Below are 15,442 nucleotides of genomic sequence, written 5' to 3'. Positions count from 1 at the left end.
TAATTCAATTGAATTCTTCTAAATTTAATCAATTCTGCTTATTTCAGATGGTTTTATTGAACTTTTAAAAGTTTTTGTTTAACTGCTTTTGAGAATCAATTAACAGTATGATAAAAGGATTTGAAATAATTTAAGGTATTTTTTCAAATTCCTTGGCATTTTCAAGATCTTTAAAAATTGTCAAGATTTTAATGATTTTTAATATTTTAGGTTATTTTAAAGCAATACAAAAAATTGTTTTAATGGATTTCAATAACTTAATGGGATTGCAAAGGATTTGAGATATCTGATGGTATTGTACAAAATTCCCAAGTATTTTCAAGAACTTTACAAAGGATTAAGGGATTTCAAGAGGTTTCAAAGGATTTGAAATATTTTGACAAATTTTAAGATTCTTAGAACTCTTTTGATGAAATATTTTAGGGTATTGTAAAAGATCTCAAGGCATTTTTAATAGATTTAAACTATTTCTAGGAATTGAGAAGGGTGTTAACAACTTTAATGGATTTCAAAGAGTATATTCACAAAAAGTGAGGGATTTCATAGGGTTTCAAAGATTTGAAGAGATTTTTAAATAATTTTTGGAATTTAATTTAGAATTCGCCCGGCATTCTTCTTAAATTATCCTGAATTTTTTTGAATTTTTCAAATTCATTCAATTCAATGAATTTTTAAAAAGTTTTTGTTGAATTCATTCTCTCTTATTTTTCTAAACTCATTTCAAAACTTACTCAATTAAATGTTTTTTTAAAAATATTTTTGAATTGTTTTCAATTAACTTTAAATGATTTTTAAATTCAGCTGGATTTTTTATGAATATCATCGAATTCTTCTCATTTCTTTTAAATACCTCTAAATTTCCGTAAGTTTTACTGAGCTCAATGGAATTTTTTCGATTCTTAAAACTATTTCTAATTCATTTTAATTCTTTTTTGGTTACAAATTAGTAGGGTTTGATTGATTTTAACTTATTTTTTAGAAATTCATCTGAATTCCCTCAAATTTTACTGAAATGAATGGAATTTTTTCGTTTTTTTTTTAAATTATTTCCAATTCATTTGTATTTTCTTTTGCTTGAAAATGAGTGGGGTTTCAATGATTTCAACTTATTATTTGGAATTCACCCTTGATTTGCATTAATTCATTATGAATTCTTTTCAATTCTTGGAATTTTTTTCATTCGCTTGAATTCTTTTTAATTTACTCAATTCTACTTTATGCAATGGATGTTTAAAATAATTTTTATAAGTTTTATTTAATTGATCCTACGTTTTTTTAACATCACCTTGAAATTTTCTAATCTCGGTTTAAACTTGCTGAATTCAATGAAGTTTTTTCTTATTTTTTTTTCAATCGGGTACAGTTTCTCCGGCTTTTTTCCCACGAAAAATAACATTTTTTAAAACTGAATTCAGAGATGCTATAAAATATCATGACGGACGTCCCGGACACTTTTTTGAGGGATAATAACAAAACGAATTATTGTGCTAAATACAAATTTTATGCATGTGCATTATTTTATGGTTACGTCGTTTTTAGCTCTGTCATTCCGATAATTTGGAAGTTATTTATGAAATAAACTTTTTTGATTGTCTACAAACAAGGTTGGTTCCGGGACATTAGTTAATATGTTTATGTGTGTCTAAAGTTTTCGGCCAAAAATATTGTGTGGTTTGGAAGCAGCGACCTGGCTCTTCCTACCCAGCCTATGCTTTAGAAGTGACGTGAGAGTTGACCGTGGCCACCACGGTGGCGCTGACTGTTCATTGGGCCGAGATTCATTCAAATGCATTGGGAAAAACGTAAAAATTCAATTTTTATATAATAAGAAAGATATTATCAAATTTTCTACTGCAGTACGCTAATCAAGAAAGCTTCTTATATTTTTCAAAGCAAAATTTATTATGAAAAAATGTAAGTTGCTCCAGTTTTATACGAAAATTCGGTTTACTTTTTGGCGGGCAGTTCATTTAGAAGTTCTGTCATCTATATTTAAATGTTGATATTATAATTTATTGTCTTGATTAAAGTGAATAATTATATTAATATTACATGATATGATTATTTATTAATAATAATTGAACATTAAAAATACTTTTTAAAATATTGTTTTGAGTTACAAACTCAAAAAGTATGAAATTATATAAAACCTAAGAACGAACTAGTATACAAATTCATTTTTCCTTGAAGTTTAATCATTGATCTGTTAATATTGCACAATAAAAATCGTGGTATAACAATGGTGAAACATTGATAAAAGTGCTGTTTGAATTCATCGCGAAAAATCGCTATTTGCCAAAGTTTTATTATTCTTTCATTCTTAGGCACAATAATATATTTACATGTTTAGTGCCTGACTACTTGTAACTGTATCCAAATTTGCACCCGACAATCACACATTTCACCATTTTTTTAAACAAATTTTTGTTCACTGGATGTCAAACTCTTGTACTTTACCGTTATTGCAAGTAAAAATACTTAAAAACGTCTTTTTTTTAAACTAAAAGTGTAAATATTAACATTATCATATGCATTTGCGCAGCTAGTCGGCCCAATGCACAGCTAGCGCCACTGTGGCCACGGTCAACATTTCCGTCATTTTCAACTCAAGAGTGCCAGGGGTCTGTTTGGAAGTAACACTCGGGAGAATTGTAATACACATAACCTCGCAATATACACACACGTTTTTAGCAAAATCAAATTTTTTGGAATTAACCCACAAAAAGTGTGTACGGAACGTCCGTTAGCATGTTCACTATCATTTCCCATACTTTGAAGACAAAATATTTATTACATTCTCATTCATGAGAGTGTAATGTAATCGTCCCAATTTTCGATCTCTTGTTTTTAACCCTTAGGATTCCGTGCGGCGGTCCCGTGGACCGCATTTTTCGTTAATTTCATGTGTAGTCATAACGGCCTAGAGTTATGCGGCACGGCTCCTGCTATCCCTCGTCCTGTTGCTATGCAGCCATTTGAACTGCTGCTCTTTCGCCGTAAACAATTTGCGAATGTAAACAATTTGCACGTAGAAAACATTCTACAACTGTTACCACATGTGAGACTTGCTCAAGAAAAAAAGAATGAAAATTGAAAGAGCATTATTCTTTTGATTTTTAATTTACAGCACCTACATAGTTCCCTTTCTTCTAATTTGTCTTGAGAATCGATTTGCTAATGATTCTCGTGAGGCTAGTCCAATTTTCCAAGCAGAAAGATTTTTATACAATATGTTTTACCAAAATTTGCATTACGTTCAAAATTTATTTAATAAAGTTTAGAAAATATTCTAAGTTGCTTATTTATTCATCCTAAAAAGAGAAAATACTTCATTACATGCTCATACTGTAAATAAAACGCCAACTTATGAAGGATTTGTCCAATTGAGTCCGCATTTGATACACTTCTGAAGGTCACCAAAATGAAGGTTCAGTTCGTTAATCAGATATTTCGAACCAAAATTAAAAAATTAAGAGCATTTTCAAAATTTTGAATTTTTGTTGAAATTTTATAAATTTTAGTCAAAGTTTCTTATAGATGGGTAAAAAGACTTGCAAATTATCTAAATAAAATTTTTTATTTTGATGAAAATTGGAAAAGTTGTACACTTTTCAAAAATTTTCAAAAAATAGGAAAAATGATTTTTTTATAGATCCAAAAATTTCATTCAAAATTTTCACTAGATACCAAATATATTTCAAAACTATTCTAGCCGAATTTTTCGATTAGCCCACAATTAAAAAAATTATAACATTTTCAAATACATTATCGAGCGCGGGGTGCGAGATAAATATATTATCGAGCGCCCTAGGCACGCTCAACCTAGCGAGCGAGCCGCGCGCGCAACGCCCTATGAGAATGTGTCCGCGAAGCGGGCGGATTTTTAATCTAGGAAAAAAGCCGGGGGAATCAAACATTGATAAAATCGATACTAATTCCTAAGCGTCGTGCAAATTATTCAAATTTAGCGAAATTAAATTTTTTTGAATTAACCGACATAAAAGTGTGCACGGGCGTCCGTTAGCAAGTTCGCTATCATTCCACAAATTTTTAAGACAAAATATTTATTATTCTAGAAAAAAAGCCGGGGGAACCTAAAACTGGTAAAATCGATAATTTTCGAAGTATCAAATGCCCTTAACTTAACCGATTTTTTAATTCGGCTGGATTTTTTATGAATTGCATCAATCCTTCTCATTTCTCTTAAATTCCTCTAAATTTTCTCAAATTTTACTAAGATCAATAAGTTTTTTTTTTTCATTTAATTTTAATTCTTTTCAATTTACCGTCTCCCAATTTTATCGTCTCTATTTCAAAGTCTTAATAATATAGTATTTTAAAACGAATTCGATGATTGAAAATTGGAAAAGAAAACTTAAGGAAAAGGCAAAATCAGACAAAGTGTAAAAATTAAATAAGAAGAAATGGAAGATTCACTGGGAAAAGTAAAAAGAACTGTAAAGTCTTGAAGAAGAAATTCGTGAACTGATTAAATTTAGATAAATTTTAAGAAAATTTTATTAGTTCTTGCGATCTAAAAGTTTTAACTCGTTTTTTCATCTTACTATTATTTTAAAGTGTAATCATAATCTTTGCATGAATAGTTTTTTTATAATTGTTCTTAACCCATTAAGTCCCAAAACGAAGAAAAAAAAATACTTTTTTTTAAGCCATTTTTTTCAAACGCGGTTCCAATGTTCATCAATTATTATGCTTCATCTTCAGTGCTACACAGTAGAGTCGTGTAAAATTGTATAGCAGTAAACACTAACTTTTAATTTTATAAAAATAATACCGGTGAATGACTCAATCGTTTGAAAAAAACGATATTTCACTCACTGCATTGGATTTTGGTGTGAAAATGACGTAAAATATCAATCAAGTGATTTTTTATAATCTTGATATCATGATTTTACCTGTTCAATACTAAATATTTTTATTTTGTTTGAAAATAAACTATTCAAATAACGTTTTACTGAAATAATTAAATATTTATATGATTTGAGCGAAGAAATCACGAAAAATACCGATAAAACGAAATAAAAAATATTTGGTTTCTGTTTTTTGGCCGCTATTTTGTTTTTATAAAATTGTAGATAAAAAAAACTCAACGGATTTGAAAAGTTCAGATATTTTGTGCAATTTTGTACACATTTGCAACCGTAAAAAAATTCCTTTCCCCTCTATTTTTTGATTTAAAAAAAAATTGCTTAAAAAAAGGAATTTTTAAAAATTTGTTAATTATTAATTTAAAATAAATATTTTTCGTTTTTTAAACCATTGCATCGTATAGAGCATACCCGAAAATAGTAGAAAGGAGTATTTTACAATAAATTCTTTGCCTTTTTTATAAAATTATTCAAGCTCAAACGTAAGTGAGAAATTTCTTCGTTTTGGGACTTAATGGGTTAAAGTAATAACAAAACAAAAAAATATATAGTTATGATGACAAAATACTTTTTCCACTTTGATAAAAATATTATTTAATTTTTTTTAATTCAATAAAAGCTGTTGATAAACCATTATCATTGCATCATAATTTGTTAGAATTCAAATCAACTGACTGAATACAAAAAAAAGTAGACCTGGAATGTTTTTAAAATTATACCTTGAAACATCTGGAAAAGTCCTGGAATTTTGTAACCAGACTCCTGTAGCAGCCCTGGCTGTGATTCATGCATTAACTTTAAAACAAAACGACTTAAGGATTCTCACTTTCCCGAGGCCTGAAATTCATCTAATTAGAACATTTAAGCTTGAGAGTATTTTTGAATGCTCACTGTATTTAGACTATTTTAACATGTCTTGCAGAAAATCAATCAGTGACCAACGGCTACGTCCGGCCTCTCTTAGTGACACATGTGCCAGGTTGGGGTGGACCCTCACTCGGTGGACAAACTCCTTCACATTCTTCGATTGTGGGAGTAGGCAGTTCAAGTCATGGACCTGGAGGAAGTTATCCCAACACGCCATCCACCATGTTTCAAGCCCACAGTCCAGATCCGTCTGTGACACGAGATACTCCGTCCGTGGCTTCCAGGTCAGTCTCCTGGATGTAACGAATCATTCGATAATATTTATACAATTCTATAACTGCCTTTGATTTGTCTGGCATAGTATGAAGATGCGCACAAAGCGCGCGCGCGAGCTCTCAATTAATTTCGCGAAATGCAATGCTCGTCACTCTCTATTTAAATACGGGACCAACGTTTTAGTTTTGTTCGAAAAAGAAAAAAAATTATTTTGATCAATTTGAATATATAGAGTGATGATTATATTAGTTATATGATGAAGGTTTAAGATGCTGAAAGATGGAATGAATCTCACTATTTTAACAGTGAGGTATTTGAAAGTCTTTGCAAAAGAACATTGTTTATTGATTATTGTAAATTTGACAAAGACAGTTTGAGTAAGGAAATATTATGAGTGTTAAATATGATAGTATATCTATACGAAATAGATAGCTTTGCAGCCGAGATTTATTTAATGATGAATTATACAATTTTATAAAATGAAGTTTCCAGCACTCGAAAAATTTTTTTTACTTGTTATTTTGTATGTTTTTTACATATGAAGAATGTTCAGATTTAATAAAGTGGCCTTAAAAGGCGATTGATGTCAGATGTTTAGAAATTTATTCATTCGTTTGAAGTGTGAAGAGAGTAGAATTTTATGCATAGTTTGAAGGAATCTTTATGATTAAAATAAGGATGCGCATCTTCATATCTATATCTGTTCAAATACTGTATCAGTATTCTATTTTTCTTTTTTTTTTTTATAAATGTAAGGCATTCTTTGTGCTACTACCAATAAGAGGTGCGACATCCATCGCAGTTTTTGTAAGCTTTTTTTTACGAAACATTTACAGTGTTTAACACGATTTATAGATCAACTTTACTCTTAATTTTCCATATACATGAACCCTCAGTGGGGATTTTTGGGCACAATCGAGTGTTGGATAGATTGTGATGAATTGCGTTATTAAAACAAACTTCGAAATTTGTTATTTATTTTAATTAGTTTAAAGTCTTTAAAAGTTATTCAATGCATAATATTAGTGAAAAATGAAAAATGAGAAAGAGAGAGAAAGAGAGAAAATGTTATGTATAAATTTCCGAAATGACGTTCAAGGATAGACTGTGATAAGAAATTTCTTTAGTTCAAAATTGTTACGTAAAGTTTCTCTGAAAACGTTTTCTCGAAGTTTTCATCCAACACTCGGTCGTACACTTTTACTTTACAATTAGAGAAATAAGTATTTTATACAAGAATTTTAAATACCTCGATATACTTTCGAGAGTGTGAAACGAAACTTTTTTCACTAAAGAGAATCGGCTTATCCATGGCTTTGAAAAATCCTTGGAAGGTTCGTGCAAATTATTTGAAATGTGTGATTATGTTTATTTTATTTTTTTTGTTGAGAGATATGAAGAGTTTGAATGTGAGGAATGAGTAAATATGGTGTCTAACGATCGATAAAATGAATCTAGAGATTTAACGAATGCAATAAAAGAACCCTTTTTCCAAGTTGAAACAAATTTTAGACTAGGGTTTTCAAATTGTATCAACTATAGTATTAATTGTTAATCATCTTGCAGATTTGAAAAGAATCAATAAAGATTCTTTGCATTTGTAATTGACTGTGCCTTTAATGTAATAAATGTTGAAATATATTCGTTAGACACCATAATGAAGTCTTTAAAGGCAAAGGCCTGGAGCAAGCCGGTACAACTGTAGTAGAAAGGAAATAAAATTAGATTTGAAACCAACTGGAAAGTCGTGAATAAACGCAACTCCAATCACTACTCGTTATAAATAAACTGGCAATCGAGTAGAGATGACCTGTTTTTTTTTGTTTGTTGAAAAACTGCAATAGGGTGGAATGCTGCTCGTGAACATTGATAAGCGAAGAAGGGGGGCGGATACTCTCCTTCGTTGCTGGCACATTCTGCCGTGTTGTACCGGCTTTTCCTACTTTTCCTTTTTTTTCTTTTTTTTTAACAGAGACTGATGAAATGAAAAAGCATGTCGATGTGAAATGTTGGTTGAGAGTTGCCAGTGATTGGGGTTGTGTTTTGTTCTGTGATAGTTACGCTCCGGGTCTTGGCCAGACGGGGACTGGTCGGTCGACTAGTGACATGGAGTACGTCGACATGATGAGCCAAGCAAACGATTTATCCGCCATCGATGAGAACCTCACCATGGAACAGATGAACTTTAACTTCCCCGATTTCATCCAGAATTTTGGCGTCAGGCCGCAATAGGTACGTTTTTAAACGATCATTGCAAATCAACTTCGAATTTCGTAAAAACCTCAGTAAGAAATTTGAAATCAGAAAGAGACTACTACTACTCTACTAAATACTTGCGAATCTGTTACATATTTTATGTCCGGGGTACATACAATTATGCGTGCAATATTATTCGGTCGAGACTGACTATGTAATTTGCGGAAAATGATGGCTTTGAATTCGTAAGATGATAATATATAAAGAAATGAGAATGGCTATTTGTTAACACTTGCAGCAGTTGACTGATACAAGTAATCGAACTTTACTTACAAGCTTTTTTCATTGCCTTGTACCTACTTGTACAAATTTTTCTAGAAAGCTGATGATTTTTTCTTCTTCGCATTTTTGGGTTTTATTTAGTGTTAAATTAAATTATATTTAATAATAGAACTGTACTTATTGTAAATTTTAATTTTGTGTAAAATTAGAGCTAACATTTAAATATAATACTGTTAAATTTAAGAAGGTATTTTTTTCTAAATTTTATAAGAGTAGCCTATTTTTATTCCTAAGGACTTTGAGCGTTTTCGACAATAAATTATACGTTTGCAGTTTAGATTTTATAATCGTGCATTTTTATAATTTGCTGTTATTTGTGAACAAATTTATGTTGTAAAAATCAGTCTTCTAGAAAATTGAGTGCAAAGTTAGGCCAACCGGAAACGAAGCAGTTACTCGTCACTGAAAGCGAAAAGTTTGTCTTTTTACTGTACATATCCCTTATAAATATTCACAAGAAATGCAGCGAAGCTTTTGTATCTCAGCTCTTTATCTTTGAATTAACGAATCTTTTGAATGTGAATAAGGAATCGAAATTACGTGTAATATATCGTATGGTGTTTTATGTTACTAGCGCTCTAATAATGCCTAGAACATGAAATGTGTAAAATCTGGACGTAAAATCCTCCTCCTGAGCACAATAATGGCACACAAAAATGCATAATTGGTACAAAAGTGTGGATTATGCTACAAGAAGAATATTTTTCAGACATGGATTAAATATTTCTGTAAACTTCGAGAAGCACCAAGGAACACATTATTTTTTTCTCGTTTATTATGGTTACTAGTAATATTTGTAAAAAGTACAAAGTTTACACTTTTCTATTCACCTTACTTGCATCGCGATATTGTATTTTTATTGTTGACATGTTCATAACACGTAAATCTAAAAAAATATGTAATGAAACTCTCAGAAACGAGACTTAACATTATTTTTTTTTTACAATTTTCAAATTTTGTGACTCGTTCTTGTTTTTGATACGTGATAACGTGATATTATACACAAAGGAAATAAGTAATAACTTTTGTGATTTATTACCTGGGATAACAGAAAAAATGTGCCTTATGCATTTAATGATACCGGGAGTAATCGACTCAGTGATGGCATTACGATTTCGCATTTTACTCATGATGTTTATGAATGTTCGATCGATGATCCCTTTATGCTTAAAATTATATTAAAGTTCTACGTGTAGAAATAAAAAAACAGCTCTCAGTATGTTTCGAAGGCTACGTAAGTTTAACTCAGGTCGTTCCTAACTGTAAAAACGAGAATTTTAACACATTTTTTAGATTTAGGACAATTTAGTTGTTAGTGAACTCTCTTTAAGTCAAAAGTTAAGTGATTCTTCTAGCCTGGTTAGTGTCTTACGTTTAACTAATAAAAAATATCGATTTTTGGGCCTACGTTATCTTAGACTTTACTCAATTTTAACGGTGACCCAAAGAAGAACAAAAATTAAAGAAAGAAATCATATTAGACCTTGTACGTCCAAGCGACCCCAGAAGGTCAGTACGAAATTTGATGTGAAAAATATAAACATACCAATCGCTTGGCCGTATGAAGGCCAAAGCAGCCTAGGAACAGAATTAGTAAATTCTTTACGTTTTAATTAATGTCGGGAGGTTTGAATCAAGGATTCCATTCTTATTATTACTTAAAACGTCATATGTGAGCTGCGCTATCTGCTGATTTGCACGTTGATAATATTTGTATCGAGCTTTTTTGTCAAAGATTAGAGTTTATTTTATTATCAAAAATATTTTACCGCGTGCGTGTTAAATTAATACAGCTATTATGTACGCCAATGGCTATATAAATGTATACTGCGTATGACTCGTGCATGTATATTTGAGTGTATATATATATGCATTGGTAATAAATAACTATATTTTAAGTTTAAATAATTTATTTTCTTATTTTTAATTACCCCCTCATTACTTCTAGGATTAATTTGTTTCCAAATTCTTTTTAATTGCAATAAGAGTTTTGTTTCGAAATGTAAATTGTGGCTGTGGCTAGTAATAAACTAAGAGCAGTAATGCGATGTCTGATCAATGTAATTAATATTAAAATGTCTCATTTTTCTCTCAGAATTAAAAGCAATATCAGCAGTATCTACAGGCCCTCGTGAAAATTTTTAAATTATGTTCAATTCATTAAAATCTTTGATTTCTTTGTGAAATTATTTTAATCAGTGGAATATTTTACGATCTTTGTGATATCTTTGCAAAATATTTTGAAATCTTCGCAAAATCATTAAATCTTTTTAAATTTTGATGAAATCGTTGAATTTTTTTGTTGATCTTGGTGAATTGGGAGAATTTACCACTCACCAGAACGCTCAGTCTGTCTTATTTATAAAATAAAGTAAAAGTGAAGTCATTCAGTTTGAAGAGAACAAATGTAATATTTTAATTAGTAGTCACTTTTTCTTGCGTAGTTCTGAAATTTACAAAAAAACATTATTGTCTACTAAAAGACATTTAAAGTATGTGTTTTGATAACATTCTCTATTTTTACCAAACAGTAAAACTTTCAACTAATGAAGATAAATTTTTCATAAAAAAGACGAGTTTTCAAACAAAATGATTCAGTTTCTACAAGAAAGGCAATTTTTCAACAAAGAACATAAATTTCCAATCTTCGACCAAAAAAGTACTTTCAAACGAAGTAGTATAACTTTAAATCAAATCTAAAATTTTAATTAAACAGTTAAATTATCATCGAAAGAAATGAATTTTCTGCTAAGAAAAAAATATGTATAACCAAAAATGAATTAGTTAGATTTTCAACTAAAAACAAATTTTTAAGAATCTAGTTACATTTTTAATCAAATTAATAAATTTTTACCTAAGAAAATGAATTTAGAAACAAGAAGAATAATTTTCTTTAAAAAAAGTCAATTTTAAAACGCAGAGTTCAATTTTGAACTAAAAAGATCAATTTTTAAGAAAAGAAGAACGATTTTTTATAAACTAGTTAAATTTTCAGTCGAAAAATGATTTTTTGACCAAAAAGTTTAATTGTTAAGCATTAAGAGTACTTTCACTCAAATTTTTAGTTAATCAATTTTTTACGAAAAATAGATTGATTTTTACCAAAATAGTTTATTTTAAGGGCATGTGATACTTAGAAAATTGTCGACTTTACCAGTTTTAGGTTCCGACGGCTTTTTTCTTTAATAATCAATATTTTGTCTTAAAAATTTGGTACATGATAGCGACCATGCTAAAGGACGTCCCCACGCACTTTTTTTGGTTTAATTCAAAAAAGTTTTAATTTAGTAAAATCTGATTAATTTGCATAGCGCTTAGGAATTAGTATCGATTTTACCAGTGTTAGGTTCCGACGGTTTTTTTATAGAATAATCAATATTTTGTCTTAAAAATTTGGGAAATGATAGCGAACATGCACAATTTATTTGTGTTTTTTTTCAAAAATTTGTTTGATATTGCTAACAACGTGTGTACTTTTGAAGGTTATGTATCTTACAATTCTCCTGTGCGTTACTTCCAAACTACACAATATTTTTGGCCGAAAACTTTGGACTTGCAAATAAACATAGTAACTAATCTCCCGGAACTAACACTTTTTGCAGGCAATCAAAAAAGTTTATTTCATAAATAATTTCCAGATTATCGGAAAGGCAGAGACGAAAAACGACGTAACCTCAAAATAATACATATCCATAAAATTTTTATTCAGCACAATATATTTTTTTGTTATTACCCCTCAAAAAAGAGTCCGGGGACGTCCGTTATGACATTTTATAGCATCTCCGAATTCAGTTTTTAAAAATTTTCATTTTTATGGAAAAAAAGCCGGGGAAACTGTAAGTATCACATGCCCTTAAACTACCAACAAATATTTTTAATATAAAGCCGTTGAACTTTAACCAAAAGGACGAATTTTCAAACAATCATGTAATTTTATTTTTCGCTATAAAAAGTAGAAAACTTTTGAAAATATGTTTGTGAAATTCAGAACTGCAACAAAAACTAACGGTACTCATTTCACTCTGTGAAATCTGCAAAGTAATTGCAATTTTTTAAATATTTGTGATATTTGATAAATCTTGCGCAATCTTTAAAAAATTATTTAAATATTTTTGAAATCTGCAAAAGTTTTCAAATATTGAACTTTTTTTGTAATCTGTGTGAAACCATTGAAAGCTGGTGTACGCTCAAAAGTCGAGTATTCATCCCCTCGATTTTATACGAATTAATTTAGAAGTTCCTGGGAAATTAGAAGATAGAAAAATATGTTTAATAAGAGTTATATGATGCAAGTCACACAAAAAAAGTTTACGATTGCCTTACACTGAATTTTCTCTTTAATTAGCGAGCATTTCCTCGCAAAAATTGTTGGCCTGGCTTTTAGGCGAAGGAAATTCCTCAGGTTCGCAAATTTCAACATAGTATCCAGGAGCAGGATAACTCATGTGATACATTGAGTCGCCAGCCATTGCTTCTTTAGGTGGTTGATATTGATGCTTCCTGGCCCAGGGAAGGTCCTCTTTCGGTTGGATGACCCAAGGTTGAAACGATAATTTGTTGACTGTCTCTCCCTCTACCTTCGCATCTAGTCTGAAGATAGTAATACAAATTAAAATTAAAGTCGGATTTCACATAAAAGTTCATTCTACAAAATTGCGTAATTTACAGGGTGGCCACTGAACCGAGAGCTTTTTGAGAACGAGATATTATTGAATTTATTTTTTTACCGGGAATTTTACCAATTTTTAGATGAAAAATCTTTCCAAGTTTGATTTCAACAGTTTTTAAAATAATTAGTTGAATTTTTATATTTTTCAATTTTTATATTATTCAACTTACAATGCGAAATTCAAAACTCTTTTACTTAAAAAATTTTCCATTTAAGATTTTTATTTTTAAGTTTGCATTTTTAATCTAAAGAATTTTAAAATGCTGTCTTGAAGACTTGAACAATTAAAAATTAAAAGCGTTTGAAGTTGAAAATGTTTGATAAAAAACATTTTACTTGATAAATAAATAATACAACAAATTTTTTTAATGGATCTTTACTTTAAGAATTAAAAAGTAAATAATAATTGATTTGACAAAACGATTTTAAATCAGTTTTGAACTTAAGAATTTCCAGATTGTCACGTTAAAAATTAAACGGGTTTAAAGTTTATAAACTATTCATTCAATTAAAATGTTTCTATTTAAAAGTCTTAGTTATTACAAAAATGTAAACGTCCGATTGAAACTTTATAAACTATTGTCATCTTAAAAATAACTTCATAATAATATATTCGTAATTAAAGGCTTTTATTAAATTAAAAATATTATCTCAGTCTAAAAGATTCAATTTTTAACCCGTTCAATTTGAAATTTTTTAAATAAGAAAGAATAATTTTTGAATATTTAGCAACATTTGAATATTCATTTAAGACGAATAAATTGAAATCAAATATTTAAAAGTAAACAATTTAAAACTGAATTGTCTCACATAGAAAGCCTGGAATCGTGAAAATTTCGAAGAGTTTTGAAAATATTTAAAATTATCATGCAAATTTCTAAAAAATTTTGTAAAATCTTCCAGATTCTTTTTTGTCCATTTTTTAAATCTTTTAAAACCTTTTTAAATATTCTCTTCAAATAATTTTTCGAAATAAAAAATTATTTTCAATTTTTCCAGGAATCTTAAGAAAAAGTTTTTATTCTTTTAAAGTCATTTTCAGTTTTTAATTAATTTTAAATCTTTACAAAACTTCTAAATATATTTTAAAATTACTTAAATTACTTCTACAAATAATAAATGTTAATTTTTTATTTATACATCAAAACTTTGAGAAAATTTTCAGGATTTTCTAAAAATTGTAAAAAAAATTCAATTAATTTTAAAAGAAGTTCTGTAAAAATTTCAAAAATAATTTTTAATTTGACCAAATTAAAAACAACTTCTAGATTGGTCCAGATTTTGTAAAACAATTTTGAAGCTTTTCAAGGTATTTCAACTATTTAAAATGAAAATAATTGAACTTCTAATCACTGATTAATTTTTTAATTTAGAGAATTGAAAATAACGCGGAATTATATTTTTGGAAGTGAATCTGAATCTTTAATCTCTATGATTCATAAAAGTGAAAGATTCTAAATTTGGCAGCTCATCTGAATTTCATTTAAAAAATTCCAATTGAAAAGTGTTAGTAACTTCTATTTTTTACGTGTACAACATTTTTAAATTAAACACTTTTAAACTTCAAAATTCAACAAATCCACTTTGAGTGCTTTCATTTGCAGCTCAGTTTTTATTAATTCAAGTGGATCTTTTTTCAGCTTTAGCGTTCGATATTTTAATTTCATTGGTAGTGAAAAATGTTCGCGAACAAGGAAAAAACGGAAATTTATTTTTTTGATTGAAACGGCCGCCCTAAATTGACAACAAAAATACAAATTAATTGACCTATTGTATTTTGCTGTAGGTTTGAAACTGGACACAGGATTTATTGGACCCGGATTTACATAAGACAAAGAGGTAGTTGTATTGCCTACGAAGGGCTTATCAGCAACTCGAATGTTATCACAAGGAATCACAACATCTGCCCTTGGAATAAGTTTTAGTACAAAATCATGTCGACTAGTTGTTTCGCATTGCATGGGACCATCTCCCACCATATTTCGACGACGTGGAATAATGGGGGCTCTTTTTTCAGCTTGGAATCGCTGATAACTCAGCTGAAATCGAGAAATATTTAAAGAAAATCAATTTTGAGAATTTAAAACATTCCAAGTTTATTATTTTCCATTTTTGTCTTTTATACGTACAATTTGGAAAATTTTCATTTTAAACGATGGGAGGGAGAAGGAGCTAATCCATTAGTGGTTTGAATTTATTACGA

The 15,442-nt window shown here is 29.3% G+C and overlaps 2 protein-coding genes across 2 annotated transcripts in view; one reads left to right on the top strand and one right to left on the bottom strand.

Moving 5' to 3' along the window:
* Positions 1–10,029, top strand: part of LOC117172146 (signal transducer and activator of transcription 5B) — a 30,151-nt gene extending 20,122 nt beyond the window's left edge. The window contains exons 7-8 of the mRNA XM_033359947.1: positions 5,812–6,040; positions 8,090–10,029. Coding sequence (XP_033215838.1) covers positions 5,812–6,040; positions 8,090–8,264 — 404 coding nt within the window. The 3' untranslated portion in view covers positions 8,265–10,029. The remainder of the gene's footprint in view (positions 1–5,811; positions 6,041–8,089) is intronic.
* Positions 10,030–12,893: 2,864 nt separating this feature from the next.
* LOC117170606 overlaps positions 12,894–15,442 on the bottom strand; it is a 32,881-nt gene continuing 30,332 nt past the window's right edge. Inside the window, exons 9-10 of the mRNA XM_033357487.1 lie at positions 15,007–15,278; positions 12,894–13,160 (exon numbers count right to left, since the gene is read on the bottom strand). Coding sequence (XP_033213378.1) covers positions 12,908–13,160; positions 15,007–15,278 — 525 coding nt within the window. The 3' untranslated portion in view covers positions 12,894–12,907. The remainder of the gene's footprint in view (positions 13,161–15,006; positions 15,279–15,442) is intronic.

The sequence above is a fragment of the Belonocnema kinseyi genome, chromosome 4 (assembly GCF_010883055.1).
Source record: "Belonocnema kinseyi isolate 2016_QV_RU_SX_M_011 chromosome 4, B_treatae_v1, whole genome shotgun sequence".
In the NCBI taxonomy this organism is placed as follows: domain Eukaryota; kingdom Metazoa; phylum Arthropoda; class Insecta; order Hymenoptera; family Cynipidae; genus Belonocnema; species Belonocnema kinseyi.
Note: the sequence above shows the minus strand (reverse complement) of the source record. Positions and strands in the feature narration are given on the sequence as shown.